Below are 17713 nucleotides of genomic sequence, written 5' to 3' on the forward strand. Positions count from 1 at the left end.
TGAGTGAAAAGTTCAATACAATGTTAGAAGATATGGTGGAAGTGGAAGAAGAAGAGAATAAGAAAAGAAGAGATATAGGGGCAGAAGTTAATGATAAAGCATCCTTTAAGCAAAGTTAAGTGATGCGGTAATTAAACAAATTGGGTCGAGGTACAGCTGTCACTAATCAAGGGAGTGGATGCTTCCTACGTTGCCTGCATAATTATTCAACCCCTCGTTGTTCTACCAATGGGATGGCCTCCACGTTCAACCGCTCCATGATAAGCCCTCACCCACGGACTAACCGACGCTTCTTATTTGCTGCCTAAGTAGTAAGTGCCAACTATAAAATAATAAAAGAGGATATTTAAAAACCACCACGGTACAAAATTAAGAATATATATATATAGATATATATATATATATATATATATATATAAAAGCTGCCTCACAATTAATTCACAAGGCGGAGCCTTAATCCAGCGTTTCTTTATCTTTTCCTTACAGTATATACGAATAATTGCTTAGCGTTTCTTTATCTTTTCCTTTTTTACTTACAGTATATACGCTTTAATAAATATCCCTAACTTTCATTTTATATAATTCTCTATTCTTTCCCAAAACCAGTGAAAATAAAAAAAAAAAAATTTATGAAAACCAAGGCAAGCGGTGGGGGACCTTGAAAAGCCAATTTCCCCCACCTCCCCTTTTTATGAGAGAGAGAGAGAGAGAGAGAGAGAGAGAGAGAGAGAGAGAGAGAGAGAGAGAGAAGACTTGAACGTGACGACAATGAGGATTGGAGAGGACAGCTAGCAATGAGGGAGGAAACCTTACCTACCATTTGCATCCATCCATCTATCTACAGTAGTAATAGTTGGCGACTAGTGGAACTCCATCTTCCCACAAAAAATTAACCAAAGAGCGAGGCGACGCAAGGCAACGCCAAGGCTTCACCTCCCCCCCTCACCCCCACGTTCTTTCCTCCATAATTCATCTCCCAGCTCTTACCCACTTCATTCTCTTCTCTTTTTAGGCTATTCCAATTTGCATCCCCCTCTGTTTATTTACTCCTCTCTCTCTCTCTCTCTCTCTCTATTCCGGACGACCTCTCATTCTCTCTGTTTCTATTTCTCTCAACTGATTTAAAGCTTCCCACTCTAGGAATAGAGTGGGGTAGGAATACATATATTAGAGTGCAGTTGAACAGAGTTGGAGCTTTTCAATTTAACTTGCCTGTCCGTTCCTTCCGATGCTCGTTGACGCTGTTTAATTGTGATGGAGATCCGGAATTGAGCTTTTCTGCTTCCTCGTATAGGAGGGTCTCTAGCCGCTAAAAAGAAAGTGACCTCGTTCCGGCATTTCGTCAAGCGAGTTGAGTGCATATCCGCTAAGTCTGGCCTTCTTTTGGCTCTGTTCCGCTCTCATCTGCCTCATTGTGTCTTACCGCTGGATTTGGGAATTTGATCGAAGTCGGTCTTCCGTTGCTGTTTGGAATTGAAGATAAAACTGAAGAAATATAAGTGCTGGAGAGTCCCCTAATCGAGAGTGAAGCCACAGGTACTCCAATTAAAGCTTTTGACGCTAGTTTGGTTCATTGCGGGATTTCGACCGTTCATTCCTTCGTCCCTTGCGAGAATCAACCTTAAATTTTCTTAATTTTCGCATTATTCCTACCAGTCGCATTATTGATTTGCCTCGAGTTCATTAGTTTTGCGCATTCGACCTTTTTAACATGGTATTTTTGGCTTTCGATTGTACGTAGTTTTTGACGAATTTACTTGTTCTCCTCTTCAGCAGAATGCGACTTTTCTCATATACTGTCAACTAGGGAAGAAAAATAAAGGAAAATTGATGAATGCCGTTTTTTTTTTTTTTTTTTTTTTTTTTTTTGCGAACGAATGAAGCAGAGAAAATTGTGTCCCAAAATGACCTCCTCCCACTTGTAAATTATGAGCAAATTCCTCTGCAACAGGGGTAAAACACTGCGGTCGGTGCGGTAGCAAGTAGAATTGTGCAACGACAAATAGTCCATGGGGAAATCTGGGAATGTACATGTTAAGCAAAATTAATGCCAAGTTAATTCAAACAAACAGATGAAATGTAACTGTGAGCAACTAATATACCAATTTTTAATTAGTTTATTGTCGTGTGGTTATTGATGAGCAAAATATAAATGCAGGCGGCCTTGGGAAAACGTGATGGCGGACACTTGCATGGATGCGACCTGCGGTGATCTGTTCGACCACATCGATGACTTGCTCGACTTCTCCAACGAAGAAGACGAAGCCTTGCTTGAGATGGCGGGCTCGAGCGCCGGCAACGGCCACCTCATCGCTCCCCCTCCTCCTGACTTGGACTCGCTGCTTCCTCCTCCTGTTGAGGACGATGCTTTCTTAGCAGCAGCGGCAGGAGGAGGAGGAGGGGTGGAGACAGCAAATGTTAGTGTCGGTGATGCAGTGAATCGAGGAAAGGAGGACAAATTTGGCGCTGTAAGTTCCGAGCCCACATTTAAGTGCAGTTCTTGTTCGTTTGTAATGGTTTCCGGGTAGGGTACGTGAAATCGATCAATGCTGTCTTGGATGTTGGATCCTCTCACATTCGTTTGGGCCCACATCGTACCCCTTAAAATAGATGGACCCAAACCGAGACGACTTCTTTTTTTCCTTCCTTTTTTTTTTTTTCTTTTCTTTTTTAAACCGACTAGTGGGGATGGGGGGATTTGGTAGTGTTCTTCCTGTTGTCCTTCTAGTTGTCTAGTACTCTGTGATCTGGTTATGTTTGCTCTGCTTCGCTGACATTGTGTGCAAATGTTTGGAAAAAAATAAAATGCAGTGCGAGGATGATATAGACATGGTGCAGTTGGAATGGCTGTCAAACTTCTTTGACGACACCACCACCGATTCCTTCTCCACCATTTTCCCCAACACCACCACCAACACCGATATCAACATTAGCATCCCCAGTGCCATCAATAAAGAAGAAGATCACTTGCTCCACTTCTGCACATCCAGCCCTGTCTCAGTCCTCGAATCAAACACCCTTCGCGGCGGAACCGGAGGCGGCTCTGATTTTGGCTCTGGCTCTGGCTCAGCGTCCTCGTCTTCCTCTTCATCCTATTCGTCGTCTTCCTACTCTTTCTCCGGAAACAGCAGCAGTATAAGCAGCAGCAGCAGAAGTGCGAGTCCACCTGAGCCCATTCTGGTGGTGCCCGCCCGTGCCCGTAGCAAGCGGCCCCGCCCCACCACCTTCTCCCCACGTCCCCATGTCACCGTCCCTTTCCTGCCCCCTTCCTCCGACGTCCAACCGCTCTCCAATATCTCCTCCGATCCGGAGAGCATCGCCGAGTCGTATCCTCCTCCTCCTCCTCTTACTCCGGCCATGAAGAAGAAAAAGAAGAAGAAGAGCAAGGCCTCCTTCGCTGCTTCTACTTCCGAGGCAGGCGATGTTGATGATGATGATTTAACAGTATTTCAGCAGGCTCCGGCTCAGGCTCAGGCTCAGGCTCAGGCTCCTCCAGTGAGGAAGTGTATGCATTGCGAGATACAGAAGACGCCGCAGTGGAGGGCGGGGCCCATGGGACCCAAGACACTGTGCAACGCGTGCGGTGTCCGGTATAAGTCCGGGAGGCTGTTCCCTGAGTACCGCCCCGCAGCGAGCCCCACTTTCGTCCCCTCCATCCACTCCAACTCCCATAAGAAGGTTGTGGAGATGCGGAACAAAGGTACTACTCAGAAGCCCGACTGCGACCTACTCGGCTACATTCGGAGGAGGGAATGAGGACACAAATTTTAATTAGTTTACCAGAGTCGATATTGATTTATGGGTTTTCTCTCTTCTATTTTTTTTTTCTTTTCTTTGGAGTTCATATCAATTGATTCCCCCCTAGTTTTGTACAGAGGAGGAGGAGGAGGAGGAGGAGAGTGTGGGAATGAGGAAAAGAGGAGAGATAGGCGACGAGCATGGTTAGAATTTAGGTACGTAGTCGAGAATGAGAAGAATTGAGACAGAGGAGAGAATTAGATTTGAAGTGTAGCTAGACGAACAAGGAGGGGAAGGAAGAATAGAAGGGGGGGCTATTATTAGATTAAAAAAAAAAAGAAGTAGAAAGATTGCTAGTTTGATATTGTAGCTTGAGTGTATTGAGTTCTTTTTGCAGTTGATTGATTACTATCTAATCTATTTCTCTTTCTTCTTCCTCTTCTTCTCTCTCTCTCTCTCTCTCTCTCTCTCTCTCTCTCTCTCTCTCTCTCTTCTCTCTCTCTCTCTCTCTCTCTCTCTCTCTCTCTCTCTCTCTCTCTCTCACACACACACACACACACACACACACAGTGTGTCACTGACATCTATAAAGCCCAAACCCAATAATAAAGGTTATGGAGGCCCAAAATTCAATAGGCATCAACTCGAGTAAAGCATGGTAAAGAAACTTTACTGTTCGAAACCAGTTAAATTATTTCAAATATCTTGATCTTAATGCACTGAATCTAGATTCTCTAATTATCTGTAGCCCAAAATGTTAACTCCCAATTGGGGCCAATATAGAACAGGAAATCAATTCGATATGCCATGTCAGAATGGATTTTTCACCAGTGTGAATTGTTGTACAGTTAGGAGTATACAATTACTTTCTCATCCTTTCGGAGTCGTGATCATTTAATTGTGCTGCGTGTACTCATCGCAAAGAGAATGGTAATAGCAAATCTTCCAAGGTTTTCCCAAATTGTATGCCCACTATTTGTCACACATAATTTGATCACACAACGACAACAAAGGTTGAAATAAAGAATCATCGAGTTCCAACATGATGTATAATCTGTATACAAAAGTTCAGCACCTCTTCAGATAAATGTACATTGCTCTGCCTCCCATTTGGAGTTTTGCACCAATTGAAAGAATAGTTAGCTGGATATGTCTCCCAGAAAACAAATTTCGAGAAAAGCTGGACATGCAGTATACTTGTTCGGAGAAATATTAGGTTAAAATGTGACCATTTACAAAAACTGCCTTATAGGTACCGCTTTAGAGGCATCAAGGTGGTTCAACCGACAGGTTCCAAGTAGAAACTCTGGAAGCTCTTCCTCTATATTTCCCTGTTAAATATCTCGATTTACTACGATAGTGGATAAGTTTATTCATGTCATGCAATGATGTTAAACACAGAGGAGATCCTCCAATGTGAAAATATATACTTAGCACATTAACACAGAAAACGTAAGCAGCATTCGAAACAATGTTTTAAAAATCAACAACTGCTCTGATTTTTCCTCGTAGATATAGCATTCTTACCTGTATCAGGAATGCCATTTCTATCACCAGGCTATTCAAGTAACCAAGGACAAGGCCCACTACACCTCTAGCAACTGTTGAGGAGCCGATATCTATGCCAAGCTGAAAGATGAATAAATTGTCAATGCAAGGTTACAACCTAGAATAACTGATTCATATGCTTAGATATGACTGAGTTGGGGAAAGATAGTAATGAAGAATAGTCTTCCATTCAGAACATTAGATCTAGGAAGGAGTTTATCCATGTGTTAGCTGTTCCTTTTATTCTCTTCCAAGAAAGGAGAAAAAGAAGTCTAAAAGTGAGTTCGCATCCCAGCAGAATATGTAATGCACTCTAATCTTTCTATATTTTGCAGTATAGACATTTTATAAGAACAGAAAAGAAAATGTAGATACCCTGATTTTACCTCCAAGTAGTTTCTCCCTTGGAAATAATGTATTTCCAGTGCTTGGCCAACCAAACAAGCTTTCTTTCCCACACTTTGCTTCACTAACCAAGATCCCTACAAGGGACAAAAATTGGAACCACATAATCTGCAAGAAGTGTATACTAGGTGTAATATTAACACATGTTGAAACTCACGGCTAATGCACAAGCACATGGATTCACCTTAGATATATATGGAATGAGCTTAAATCTTGAATTTCTGAAAGCATCATCTCCTCTGACAAAGCTATCTAATAGAGGAACATCTCGCACTTGGATATCCATCATGTAATACAAGGCAAGACTATACGTTGTTGAACCTGGGACCTGACTTTAGCACAAGAATTAGAAACCATAGAGTCTACATATCTGAAACATCAGAGTAAATGGTTCTTTTCATTTGCAAAAATAGATATTCCTCACCTGTATATGGACAATGAAGAAGAATTCTGTCCCACCTTGTGCTGCATATTTCTGTAATGAATGAAAATTCTGCTATTACCACAGCAAACACACGGATAGAGAGAGATCTCCTCTTTATCCTGTTTATCAGGGTATAAATTATTGCTGACATCACCTGAACAATGCTCCCAGGCCGACCACCAAGATCATCTTCACGCTTATTAGATTTTAGCCAATCGGCAGCTATCATTTGCATCAAGGTACCATCAGCTTTGATCTACGTATATGAAAATTATCTTTAGAAAGATTAGTCTATCAAGTGATAGAAATGGTGACAAAACTGACCATCATTTTACTAGAGAATTGTACAAAAAAAATTGTATCAGAGCATTTTTAATGCTCCATAATGCTAATAAGTTACTTCTCCTCGTGCGAACAAATTGATAACATGATGGTCCAAGTCTTGGTCTAAGAGAACGATTGATCCAATAAGTACATTGAAGTCTAAAAGTGTACCTTATAATGGTCCTGCAAGTATGTCTTCCCACGAATCAAAAATGTAGAGGGATCTGCAGTTGCCCAACTACAAGCTATTGTACCACTAGAGTCCTTTTGAAGTGTGTTCCCATAACTGCATGTTATTGTATCTACAATTGAAGCTTCTTGTAGATCCATGTAATCTATCTTCTGAGCTGAAAAGAACCCAAAGAATCAGATAACTTGAAAAGTCTCGTATTGCAAGAAAAGTACCATGGATATTGAAATATGTCCTGCAAAATAAATCCAAAATTTAAAAGGAACCTTTGCAGACCCACCTGCTAGATCATGAAATCTCTTTACAAGTATTGTGGTTGTTGACAGAGTAGACTGGTGGTGGTCCTGCACCTATGAAACAATTATGGAAAAGATCTCAATACTCTAATGCAAGATACATATAATAAGGTAAAGTAAAGGTTACCATTGATTGCGTGCTTGCTTCGGAAGACCATAGGACCTCTTCTTGGTCATATTCTGATTCATCCGGAAAATCAAAGAATTCATCAGCTGCATCATTTGTTTGAAGAAAAGAATGATCTGCATTTGCAGATTTGGCTTGAGACACTCCAGACCCTTCTCTAGAGTCTTCATTCTTACTGATCTCTCCAGCCAATTTCAGTTCCACTTCTATGCCAAGCCGTGGCAGTCTTACCTCTCTCGTAACTTCAGATGGGAAATTAAAGCAGGGGAAATTTTCAAGATTCAACCGGCAAAGTTCTCTTAATGCTACGAAAAATAAGAATGAAATGCATATATAAGAATATGATAAAGAAAATATTTCAGTGAAAAGGTAAGTCATTGAAAAAGGCCACTTCAGATTCTCAATAGCAGACTACTACCTGCAACTCTCTCTAGCATCCGGATAGTGATATACTTTGCAGAAGAGGTAAACATATATGATTTCCAGAATCTCCAATCAACAGCAAGCATGTGCTTGACAAGGGATTGTTTTCCTTGGTTTACAGGAGAAATAACATATCCTCCACCTAGAAAGATAAACTTAAGATCACTATTAAATCTGGTAGATGAGTGAGCAAAGCATGCTAGCTATACAAAGTAGTAGAACAGATCCATCAGAGGAGGTGCAGAGGAGGATCAAATTAATGGTAACAGGCCAGCAATCGGAAGATCCAGGTTCCACTGATACTGAAGACTGATGAAGGGCCAAGAAAAGTGAAAAAAAGAAAGAAAAGGGTGTTTGCATAAAGTTGCAATGTAACATATTAAATGTTTGGGTTGCTATAGTGTTTTGCAGTGTTAGTTAGAGCATCTCAGATATTTTATTTTGAGATGAACATAATAGAGAATGCTACTATGAAAAGTTCTACTAGCAAAGCATCCATTACTTTTAAGGCATGCACGAACATAGCCTCGTTCTGGTGGACAGTTTTGGTGGAACACAGAATGATATAGAATAACTGTCAGAAATCAAAAGAAGCAGCATTATTTTATTATAAAGATATAGTATCAAACAGTGGGAAAAAAATTGCAAGGACATTAACTGTATGTTCCATCATCTTCCCTCCAATAACGGTGCAGCAATAGATCTCTTTGTCTCATGCCCCTACAAAGTACAAACATATATAGTTATAGCAAGATTTTTGGTAGAGCTAATAGCTAAGCAAAAGAAGGTTTTATGAGTTGATAATCTCACCAAGGCAACCAATCACTATGCAATTTTTTTTGAATGATATCTGTATGATCATCCAGGGGTTGAACTACTCTTCCCTGAGCAAAGGAGAAGTCCCATCTGTGTAGAAGTTCATCTCAAAGTCAATTTAATTTAGCTAATTTTCAGATATTGTCCTTTAGATGTCTGCAAAACTTATATCATTTTCTCTTTTTCACTTTTCACAATCTGTTCAATTATACTGACAGATTCAGTAGTCTGTACCATCCTGCTAGTTCTGATATGCCTCTTGGATTACATTCTGACTTTGGTAATATGTTCTGAAAATCGCTAGGTTGGCCTGTTCTCTGTTTCCAGAGAATTGCCTATTTCCCTCGGGAATTAACAAATACAAGGGCATTTTTTATAGGTAGACATAGAAGGTAGCCGTAGTCTTACTCTGATCTTGATGGACCAAGAGACATAACTGTCTGGAAAATAGTCTCGGCAGTTGCATCAACTACACCTACTGCCATTATAGCTGGATGATCATCCCAGTGCTGATAAAAGAAATGTATTCAGAAAATTGGTCAAAAATTATCCTGAGTAGTCACTAATTTATCAGATCTACTCGGTACCTTGCTGCAAAAATCTCCATCTTTTACCTCTTTAAATAGCCGTAAACCTACAGAAGCTTGTAGATATTGAATAAGGAAGCTCAAGGGAAATAAACAAGGAAACAGAAAACAGTACCATTTTTGCAGCCAAATATTGTCCAAGAGGATGGTGCAATAACGTCATATGTCACTGGATCTGAGTTCTTACACGAGGGTGCTGGGGCAGTCCAATCTAGCAATGTCAACATGGAAAAAATTGAAAATTCCAAAGTTGCAAAGACAAATAAGTAACAAAACTTAGCATAATAAGATTTACAGTAATGTATTTGCACTGTAATTGGATCCATCTTCATAATGAGAGCTGAATCTAATCTACAAACATCAAAATGTTTAAAATTTCAAGTTGCTAAGACTAGGGCACTATATAATTTCCACCTACATTATTGTTTATTATGACCATAGTTAAATACCCAACTTTTTGGACATCCCCAAATTGATTAGTCCTTTATTGTTTATAATGTCCAAACAATGTACTCCATTAACAAAGAGACCAACAAAGTCAACTAGCCTTATATGGTTAATTTCTCATACTGCCCTCAGAAAACTGTGAAGCTAACTAGGCCTATGAACCATTCATCTAACCTTGGTAACCAGGCTAGATGCAGCCAAACTGGATCTGGAATTGGCCCGTGTAACCAATACCTCACTAACCTAAAGTAGGTAATTCTGTCTCAGGGTGTTTACTAGATAATAAAAGCAAAAGACAGATTGATTTGGATAGAGTCAAAAAAAGTATGTGCCAATCATACTAGGTTGATAATATAGGGAGTAGAACACATTTTTTCCCCTCGTATTTATTTAGAGAATAAAGAACCACCATACATATGGCTGAAAGGTCACACACCCTGATAATCTAAAGATTTTTCTGAATAGTAATACTAATAACTGCAATTACTAAATCTAAACAAGGAAAAATAGAGTTTATTAAGAAAATCCATGTATATAACTAATTTACCAAAAAGGAATATTTGGTGAAATAAAAATAACAGTAGTTAATAGTTACCTATGGAATACATAATACTCCTTTGTTTGGTCCGGTTCAACCTATAAATAAGCACAGAAAAAAAAAACAATGACAAAATAAGAAGCAGATGACTAAGATGGAGCAAAATTTGTTTCTTCAAGATATAGTTCTGGATCTGTAAGATTACAAGCAAATAACTAGTAATTCAATTATTATAGAGCTATGAAATGCTAATTAAATAAGCATTGTGTTTACACTGAAACAGACATACTAAAGATGAAGAGTTTTGATAGTTATATTTGATTAACAGAAATGCTACTTAAATCCATTGAAACAACAGGACAACTCTAGTTCCACAAGATTATAGCATATACTATAAGAAAACTGATTGTTTTGCATGTTCAAAAAGTAAATGCAGAAGATATTGGTAGTTGGTCTAAAGAAATGTTACAGTAGAGATGATTGGTGATCTTATAACCTAAGAGTCAGGCATCTTTTTCTGGAACAAGCGACAACAATCTCGCAGCGTTCCTGCAAACAAGTGAATAACGTAATGCATGTATTGAGTAGAAAAAGTGGGCTAAGTGAAAGCAACAAACTTTTGATGCTGCTTCCATTAGCGTTGTTATCCACTTAGCTGCTTCTTCAGAGGTTATAGCACCCAACTGCAAGGTCAAAGTAGTATATTAGCCACTCATAATCTGAGGATGAAGTGCAAAGAGTAAGCCTATGAGCATAGTGACTCACCTTGAGGTAATCATCGGGATTGGAAGTATTGTACAGAGTAAAAATATAGAAAACCTGCAGGTTGGAGAAGAAATTTCAAGATTGGGAACAGACGAATATAAAACATGTCGAAATATCAATACTAATCGCTGCATTATACATAGTTGGTATATTCTTACATTCCCGTGGATGTTTTCTCTACCATTGTCAGTGACACGTACGCATGAATCAATAAATGCACTTCGTTTAAGATCCTGAAAAGGTTAAGTAAAAATTTTAAAAAAATTCTCCAAAAAAGAAAGCATTCAATGAAAATTTGAAGAACCACAAATGACGCGATCTCATTTTGAGACGTACACAAATAGCTTAGCATAGAATGGATTAATATCATTAATCACAACTTGCAATCCATCAGAATCAACGAGAACAAAGAAGAAGTTAAGAACCTCTCTTCTTGATGCGGGTGTAGGTGTGGTCCGGTAGCAACAAAGAGAATTGTTGTCCTCGAGAACGAAATAGCGCTTCTTGGAGTAGTGCAACCCGAGGCGATTCGATCGGATAAGATACAACCACCCTTCGATCTTCGTCTCCTCCTCCTCCTCGCCTGAACTATCCATTTCCTCCTCCTACGACGGCTGTCCGTGAGAAGGAATTGGACCTAGAAAGAGAGGAAGAAGAGTTCGTAGAAGAAGGACGAAAAAAGAAAAGCAAAGGTTTGGTGATTGGTGGGCCTCCTCCGTCTTCCCGGTTTGTATTATCGAGGGGAATCTGAACTGGGGGCGTGACCTCATCGTTGTTCGTATGAAGAATTGCCACCTTTTCGTGCAGACAAAATATTCGACGGAAAGCGTCATCAGAGACGAAGTCTATCGGTCGAGCTTTTCCCCGGCTAGACTCGTGCTGTACACGAGTGCTCCTAGCAATAGCGAAAGAATTGAAGACCTGCTATTTAGTATTGATGCTTAATGAGTTTTCTTTCGACTCTGTTAATCCTATCTATCAAAACTCATCTTTTCTTTTAATTATTATAGCCAGTTTCTATATCAAGTATTCATTTAAGTAAATACTCAATTGTATATTCTATTTTATCGCAACTTTTATGTCTAAGAAATCACCGGGTCACGATTAATGATCAACTTCTTCTCTGCATAATTAGTCTTTTTTTGTGTGATAGATCCAGTCAAGCAAATTAGCTGGTTCTTAATAGCCTGCCAATGTTCAATGCACGTCAGGATTGACACATAATTAAAGGTGTTGTAATCACGATAAATGTTTACCGGTTGGATTAGCAGACGTTTTCTCTGCTATAGATGTGTTCCTCGTATGACTTCTTTACACACACAAAAAGAAAAAAAGAACAAACAAATAAATAAAAGGAAAAAAACAAACAAACAAACAAAGAGAGAAAAAGACTAGATTGCAAATTTGCGATGACGGGATACAGATGACATGCGATCCACTTCCCTTTCCATATTCCATTATTTGCTGAAATAAAGTCATGCTTTCTCTGAATCAAACAACTATGCCAAGAGATCCTACTAACAGAATAAAAAAAAAATTAAGTTATCTTATAATGTACATTTCAAATCTGCTTATATGATTACCACACCACCGTGATTCTCAGTATATAGTGCTATTCAAAATATTTGAGAGAAAACATAATACAAGTATCAAGGATTCTCAAATGAGACTTAGTAAAAAGTGTCGTCAAAATTTGAGAGAAAACATAATACAAGTATCAAGGATTCTCATATGAGACTTAGTAAAAAGTGTCGTCAAAATTTGGTCACGACAACCTCAAGAAAGTTCTACAAAAGCTCTGCCACTCTTAACTCATACTTCAAAATAACTGAAATACTACAAGTGATAGCTGGAGTATCTTAAAAAGTTCACAGTAAGGATATGAATCTGATAAGATAGTAGAAGCAAAATGCTTAGCCACTAGCTATATTCAGATAAAGACCCTACAATTTTCTGATTGATAGATCAATGTGAAGATAAGCAATACAGGCAATAAAAAATAGGAACACTGCAGATACCAACATCAAGGGCTCTGCAAGCATGAAAATCGGATTGAAATCATAGTAGACCTGCAGCAAAACAAAATCAGAGGACAAAGGACATCATAAGTAATATTTCAACAAAAAGACCAAAGAGTGAACTCTGGTTCAAAAAGACTGTCAATCATAAATTTAACAGCTCAGAAGTGGTTGAGAGGAAAAAAAAAAGTACAGCGAATAAGATGCATACAAAGCATGTAGAGATGCAAAAATGTAAAGACTATATGATAAAAAAGGCCAATTGACCTTAATCTCCAGGAGAAAAAATCAATAATTTGAAAAGGTGATTGGACTGGGTAATTGCCCATAATCATAACAACACACCATTTCTGATTAGGAAGTGGATAATGTTAGCTTCAGTATTTGTGCATACTCTTTCCTTTTTTATTTTATACTTCAGGAAGAACTTTGATTTTTTACTTCAAGGAAGAACATGAAGTGATGGATTAACTACCTTTCATTACAAGATTTAAAAATTTCCAGCATATTCATAAATCTCACCGATGGAGTTATGAGGGAAAATACCTGAAAAGGAATATTATGATCTGGGACTACATTTTTCTTCTTAAGGACCACTGTTGTCCTCCCAACAACATCAAGGTATGAATAACTTGTCTGCAATAGTAGACAAAATATTATGTCCTGATCACCAGGAATGAAAGAACATCATATCAAAGAAGTGGTGACAGCTTAAAATATGGAAAAGCAAGAGCAAATAAGCTTGTCATCCTTAGGAAAATAAAGAGATATTCATACATAATAACAAAGAAGAGTATCCAGTTAGCTTTCCTGAATAATGATAGACTCAACCTAAATGTATATATACATATATAGAATGTATACATACATATATACATATATATAATATATACATACATATATACATATGTATAATGTATATGCATATGACACTACTTACAACTTCTCAGTGTATTAAAAGAAAGAAAAAGAAACAAATATAAGAACAATGTAGCACATGAAAAGTTCAACATGAGACAAGTAGAAGACAACTACCTCAAGATGTTGCTCCACAGGGAAAAGAACTGCAGCTAAGGGGTTTTTGGATCCCTCAGGAAGCACTACCTGAAGCAACAACCATAGTTTCTGTCAAAAAGAATTTTGATACAGTACAACAAATATATGAAAAACAAAGTATTACCATCCATAAGAGAAAAAAATCTCTCCGTGCACTTCTTATAACTACTGGTTTCAACCTTCCACAAACTTCATTGCCTCAGAGTTAATAGAAGGCAACATTGAGGTGGAAACAAATTAAGAATTTATTTCAGGTTGATCAATTCTGGACAAAACTATTCAAGCACTAGCAAATTTTATAATAACAATGAAAGGCATATTCATCAAACAACACTAGATAGAAATGTTTCTTGATAATGATCCATAGTTGTCTAAACCATAGGTAATATGTTCGGCTTAAGAGAGAGATTCTTCTATAAAACAGTCAAAGAAAAAAATTCCTAACAGGGCCAACACTGGATAAATATTTAAGTAATACTGCAGTAGGATTACTGAACTGAACCCACAACTTACTTTGATGGTTAAGTCATCAACCACTGTTTCAAGGAGAGGACATCCAAAACTGAAATTCAGGTAACGCCGGCCATCATCTGATTCAAAGAGAAAATCTTGCAATGGTAGCCCATAGCCGACAACAAAAGTGGCCTGCCAGCCTCCAAATAATGGATATCTAGGTTCTATCTCTAGCTCTGACTGAAAAATAAAAACAACTGACGGGATTAATCTGTAGTATAGAAAAAACACTAAATAGTAAATACTAAGAAACAATTGTCGTCATAATCTCTTTAAGTTTCCTTTAGATTTACAAGCATGAAAGTATTCCTTACCACCTATAGTTAAAAGAAACTAGACTAATATTCCTTTATGTTTGTAGCTTGATATTTTCAGCATTTTTGCTATTCCAAAAGATACAATGAAGGTCTGCAGAATTAAATCATGAATGCCATAGGAAACAAAGAAAGCACCTAAAGATCTGTATCAAGTAGAAGTAAAAAAGAAACAAATGTACCTTCTGTGAACCAATACGCAGATGGGATGATGAGATATTGCCAATTTCATCACGATAATAAACTGAGTGAACTCGAGGGGGAAGTCTTGCAAGGAGATGCTTAAATGAAGACACTCCACTAATGGATGGCCTAGATTGATACTCCACCCTGGAAAAGAAAGTCCCACAAGAATATGATATTGTAGCTACATATGGAATAATTACAGAAATAAGCTTGGATTGTGCATTGCCTCGTAACAGCCTTCTAACTAATGTAGGAAAGGATTACTATCTTATTGAAAATCAACTGCAAATAAAAGAAATACAGATATCAGGAGACCATTTTTAATATATATGCCAAAGCAACAGGAGAATAATGGTCAACATACACACAAAATCAAATGAATTCTTTAAGGGTTACCTACAAATGGGAATCTTGATCTGAGAAGAACAAGCCAACAAGTAATAAGGACAGAATGGGAGAAAAGAAAAGATAATTCCTACCTGAGGTGGCCAAACTATTTATGAGGACATAATGCATCTTTTAAGAACATCCATTTTAAATAATAGAGGAAATTGAATTTTACCCTCTTATGGTTTGGCTCAATTTCACAAAGCCTCTATGTATTTTTGACTTAAGCTCTTAACCCCGTATGATTTTGACTAAAGTGTAACTACTATCTTTCTACTGAATAGATTTTTCAACGCATCTAAAATAATATTGATATAATTTTAGATAATAAAATTAATAAATATATTCAAGTTCGATACCTAATATAGTCAAATATTATAAAAAAGATAATATTTGCACTTTAATCAAGACTATATGAGGGTTAAATGCTTAAGTTGAAAATACATAAAAACTTTGTGAAATTAAGCTAAATCACAAGGAGATAAAATGCAATTAATCATAAATAATATGTAAGGGCCAATCATAATCTGGAACCACATAGTGAAGTCAGAATAATCTCAAATTATTATGCTTTCTACGTTTGTTTCACTATTTAACTGAGTGATTAAATTAGATAAGAAAATGATGATATAAGTTTGCTAGCCGACCTTGAAAAGATTCCCTTATGCCTTGCACCACCATGTTTTAGTTTGTAGTGCTCTGTTATTTGAAGACTTCCCCAGTGAGAAATTTCCACCTCACGCACAAGTTCCTCAACAACCGCAAAAGGATGATTGTTCTCGAAATGGACAATTATTGGTGAATATGAATATGGTGGATAGTCATTATACATGCCATATTTCAGCTCAGTGCCTGCACGACTAGTGGGATCAACATTTGTAAAGGACTCAACTTTGTTGCTTGGTGTTTTGATATATGTAATCTGATCTGCAACATGATAAGGTGACAGGAGTATTGCACTGTCGCGATAGTACACAAGCTGAGACTCTGACTGACTGATCTCTGCCGGGAAGGGTTCTAGACAATGTGTAACTACATAAAGTACTTCCAGAACTGTTGTCTCCCCCGCTTTTAATGGATTATGTAGAGAAATAGAGAACAAGTGAGCACCATTTGGTGTATCAGGTAATTCAGTGGGACTAACAGAAAGAGGTACATATGTTTTCTTTTTACGCTTTCCTTCTGCTGTGGATGCTTTTAGAATTGCTAGATGCTCGGCCTCAGTAGGTGGGAAAGCAAGAAGAATTTCAGGAGCTTGAGAAGTCCCAGTGTTTTCCACCTGGATGAATTTCATTAAACAGTTAGACTGATGGAAATCAATCAGAAACAAGCTATTAAGTATATCTTAAGTTGTTCTTTACTAGCGTAGTGAAACTTCATCTAGTACTATTAAATTTTCTTTGTAAAGCAAACTAAGAACTGGTTCAGACAAACAGCCTTGTTTTGAAACTAAATGATTCCAATAGCCGTTAAAGAGGAAGATTAAAAGTATCCATGTTTGAATTCTTTAAGAAAAATTGATATTGTACCTTCAATGTCAGGAATACCCTTACAATGGAGGAGGTCAGATCAATCTGCATCACCATTATATGCAGGAAAAGTCAGTTCCCTAAGAAATACCAGCAAGACATAGCTAAACATTAAATATTTTATGGTGCCAGTTTGTATCATCATGAGAAAATGTTGAATTAACATCAGTTCGTACGTACATTCGCATAAAAGATATAGAAAAGACTAAGCAACCAAAATCTCTGTTAACTTGTTGCGGAGAAGAGATTAAGAGAGCCTGCAAACTTTTTTCTAGAGGATCAGAAGGTAATGCACCCAATGATTCACGCTCGCACTTTGCAGCCCGAGATAACTACTTCACGTTCACATCAGTAAACAAAATATACGTTTTAGTATGTGGGCAAGCCCTTGCCCCAATCTTCCGCCCATTAAATTTAATGCATCAGAATTTGGATCAATTAACCACCAAACGATTAGCTTTTCTTTTCCTCTACGGATTATTTACGCGAAGGAATCAACACTTGATAGTCCAGAAGAAGATCTAGAAGACATACTCGATTATGCGGACCAAATCATTAGGGAAAGCTATAAAGGAACAGAAACAAGGGATATATCAAGCTTTCAAACTCCAGTTCAGGTTGTATGAAATCAAAGAGCATTAAATTTAACAGCAACAACTCGGATTGTATGAAATCGAAGACATACTCGATCCGTTTTCTGCTCTTTGATTGTATGAAATCGAAGCTTACTCTTTTCTCGGCAGTAACAACTCGGATCTCCGGCGAGGAGAGAGAGAATCCGAGGAGGGATAGGAAGAAGGAGAGGAGAAGAAAAATGGTTAGGGTTCGCCGTCCCATTTCTTCCGTAGTTCCGTCTTCTCCGATGTGTTGTGAGGGAGGATCTTCTAATCACTCGCCCTCAGATTAAAGACCGTGGGTCCACTCCCCTCGAGTAACGTTGACGGGATTAAGTCTGCAGTAGATCCATGATAAACTCCGACCCGCTAACTAATCGGACATTTTCTTCTTAACTAAAGATCCTCTCAACTCTCAAGGAAGAAGAATTAATAAACGATGGGACTGGAATTATGCCCAAATGATTC

At 38.0% G+C, this 17713-nt stretch overlaps 3 protein-coding genes across 9 annotated transcripts; 1 reads left to right on the forward strand and 2 right to left on the reverse strand.

Annotated features, from left to right (window-relative positions):
• Positions 1-840: 840 nt before the first annotated feature.
• LOC140800962 (uncharacterized) lies at positions 841-4175 on the forward strand. 2 transcript variants are annotated; one of them, XM_073155910.1, is made up of 4 exons: positions 879-1536; positions 1952-2079; positions 2159-2468; positions 2812-4175. In XM_073155910.1, coding segments are annotated over exons 2-4 (1257 nt in total). In that variant the 5' UTR covers positions 879-1536; positions 1952-2077; the 3' UTR covers positions 3757-4175. The 2 variants fall into 2 exon arrangements, with proteins under 2 accessions (XP_073012012.1, XP_073012011.1); XM_073155911.1 differs by lacking the exon at positions 1952-2079 and having other exon boundaries at positions 841-1536.
• A 577-nt stretch (positions 4176-4752) lies between these two features.
• On the reverse strand, positions 4753-11531 carry LOC140800961 (protein ENHANCED DISEASE RESISTANCE 2-like). Of its 6 annotated transcripts, none has more exons than XR_012111332.1 (22): positions 11054-11531; positions 10787-10861; positions 10629-10682; positions 10481-10546; positions 10360-10412; positions 9921-9961; positions 8994-9089; positions 8879-8925; positions 8700-8800; positions 8286-8381; positions 8134-8195; positions 7978-8049; positions 7471-7617; positions 7053-7357; positions 6910-6979; positions 6611-6786; positions 6270-6371; positions 6116-6166; positions 5876-6019; positions 5673-5799; positions 5266-5367; positions 4753-5069 (listed from the first exon to the last, which is right to left on the reverse strand). XR_012111332.1 is itself a non-coding variant. In XM_073155907.1 (22 exons), the coding sequence occupies exons 1-22, from the start codon at positions 11222-11224 to the stop codon at positions 4971-4973; spliced, it is 2220 nt and encodes a 739-aa protein (XP_073012008.1). In that variant the 5' UTR covers positions 11225-11531; the 3' UTR covers positions 4753-4970. The 6 variants fall into 6 exon arrangements, 3 of the variants coding, with proteins under 3 accessions (XP_073012008.1, XP_073012007.1, XP_073012010.1); XM_073155907.1 differs by having other exon boundaries at positions 5673-5768; positions 6910-6973; XM_073155906.1 differs by having other exon boundaries at positions 5673-5768.
• A 767-nt stretch (positions 11532-12298) lies between these two features.
• On the reverse strand, positions 12299-17565 carry LOC140800965 (dolichyl-diphosphooligosaccharide--protein glycosyltransferase subunit 1B). The gene is made up of 8 exons (XM_073155916.1): positions 17361-17565; positions 16632-16676; positions 15750-16381; positions 14712-14859; positions 14216-14395; positions 13682-13750; positions 13193-13282; positions 12299-12697 (listed from the first exon to the last, which is right to left on the reverse strand). The coding sequence occupies exons 1-8, from the start codon at positions 17466-17468 to the stop codon at positions 12572-12574; spliced, it is 1398 nt and encodes a 465-aa protein (XP_073012017.1). The 5' UTR covers positions 17469-17565; the 3' UTR covers positions 12299-12571.
• Between the last annotated feature and the right edge of the window lie 148 nt (positions 17566-17713).

This window comes from Typha latifolia, chromosome 14 (assembly GCF_019914945.1).
Source record: "Typha latifolia isolate L0001 chromosome 14, TyphaL0001v2, whole genome shotgun sequence".
NCBI lineage: Eukaryota > Viridiplantae > Streptophyta > Magnoliopsida > Poales > Typhaceae > Typha > Typha latifolia.

Excerpts from the sequence above, each read along its gene's own strand:
- LOC140800962 (XM_073155910.1), top strand. Across the intron at positions 2,469-2,811 it reads AGGAGGACAAATTTGGCGCT|TGCGAGGATGATATAGACAT; the intron begins GTAAGTTCCGAG and ends AATAAAATGCAG.
- LOC140800961 (XM_073155906.1), bottom strand. The coding sequence starts at position 11,224 with ATGGATAGTTCAGGCGAGGAGGAGGAGGAGACGAAGATCGAAGGGTGG. Across the intron at positions 10,413-10,480 it reads TAATGGAAGCAGCATCAAAA|GAACGCTGCGAGATTGTTGT; the intron begins GTTTGTTGCTTT and ends ACTTGTTTGCAG. Across the intron at positions 5,070-5,265 it reads AAATGGCATTCCTGATACAG|GGAAATATAGAGGAAGAGCT; the intron begins GTAAGAATGCTA and ends GATATTTAACAG.
- LOC140800965 (XM_073155916.1), bottom strand. The coding sequence starts at position 17,468 with ATGGGACGGCGAACCCTAACCATTTTTCTTCTCCTCTCCTTCTTCCTA. Across the intron at positions 14,396-14,711 it reads TGCGTATTGGTTCACAGAAG|TCAGAGCTAGAGATAGAACC; the intron begins GTACATTTGTTT and ends TTTATTTTTCAG. Across the intron at positions 12,698-13,192 it reads ATCATAATATTCCTTTTCAG|GTCTACTATGATTTCAATCC; the intron begins GTATTTTCCCTC and ends GTTTTGCTGCAG.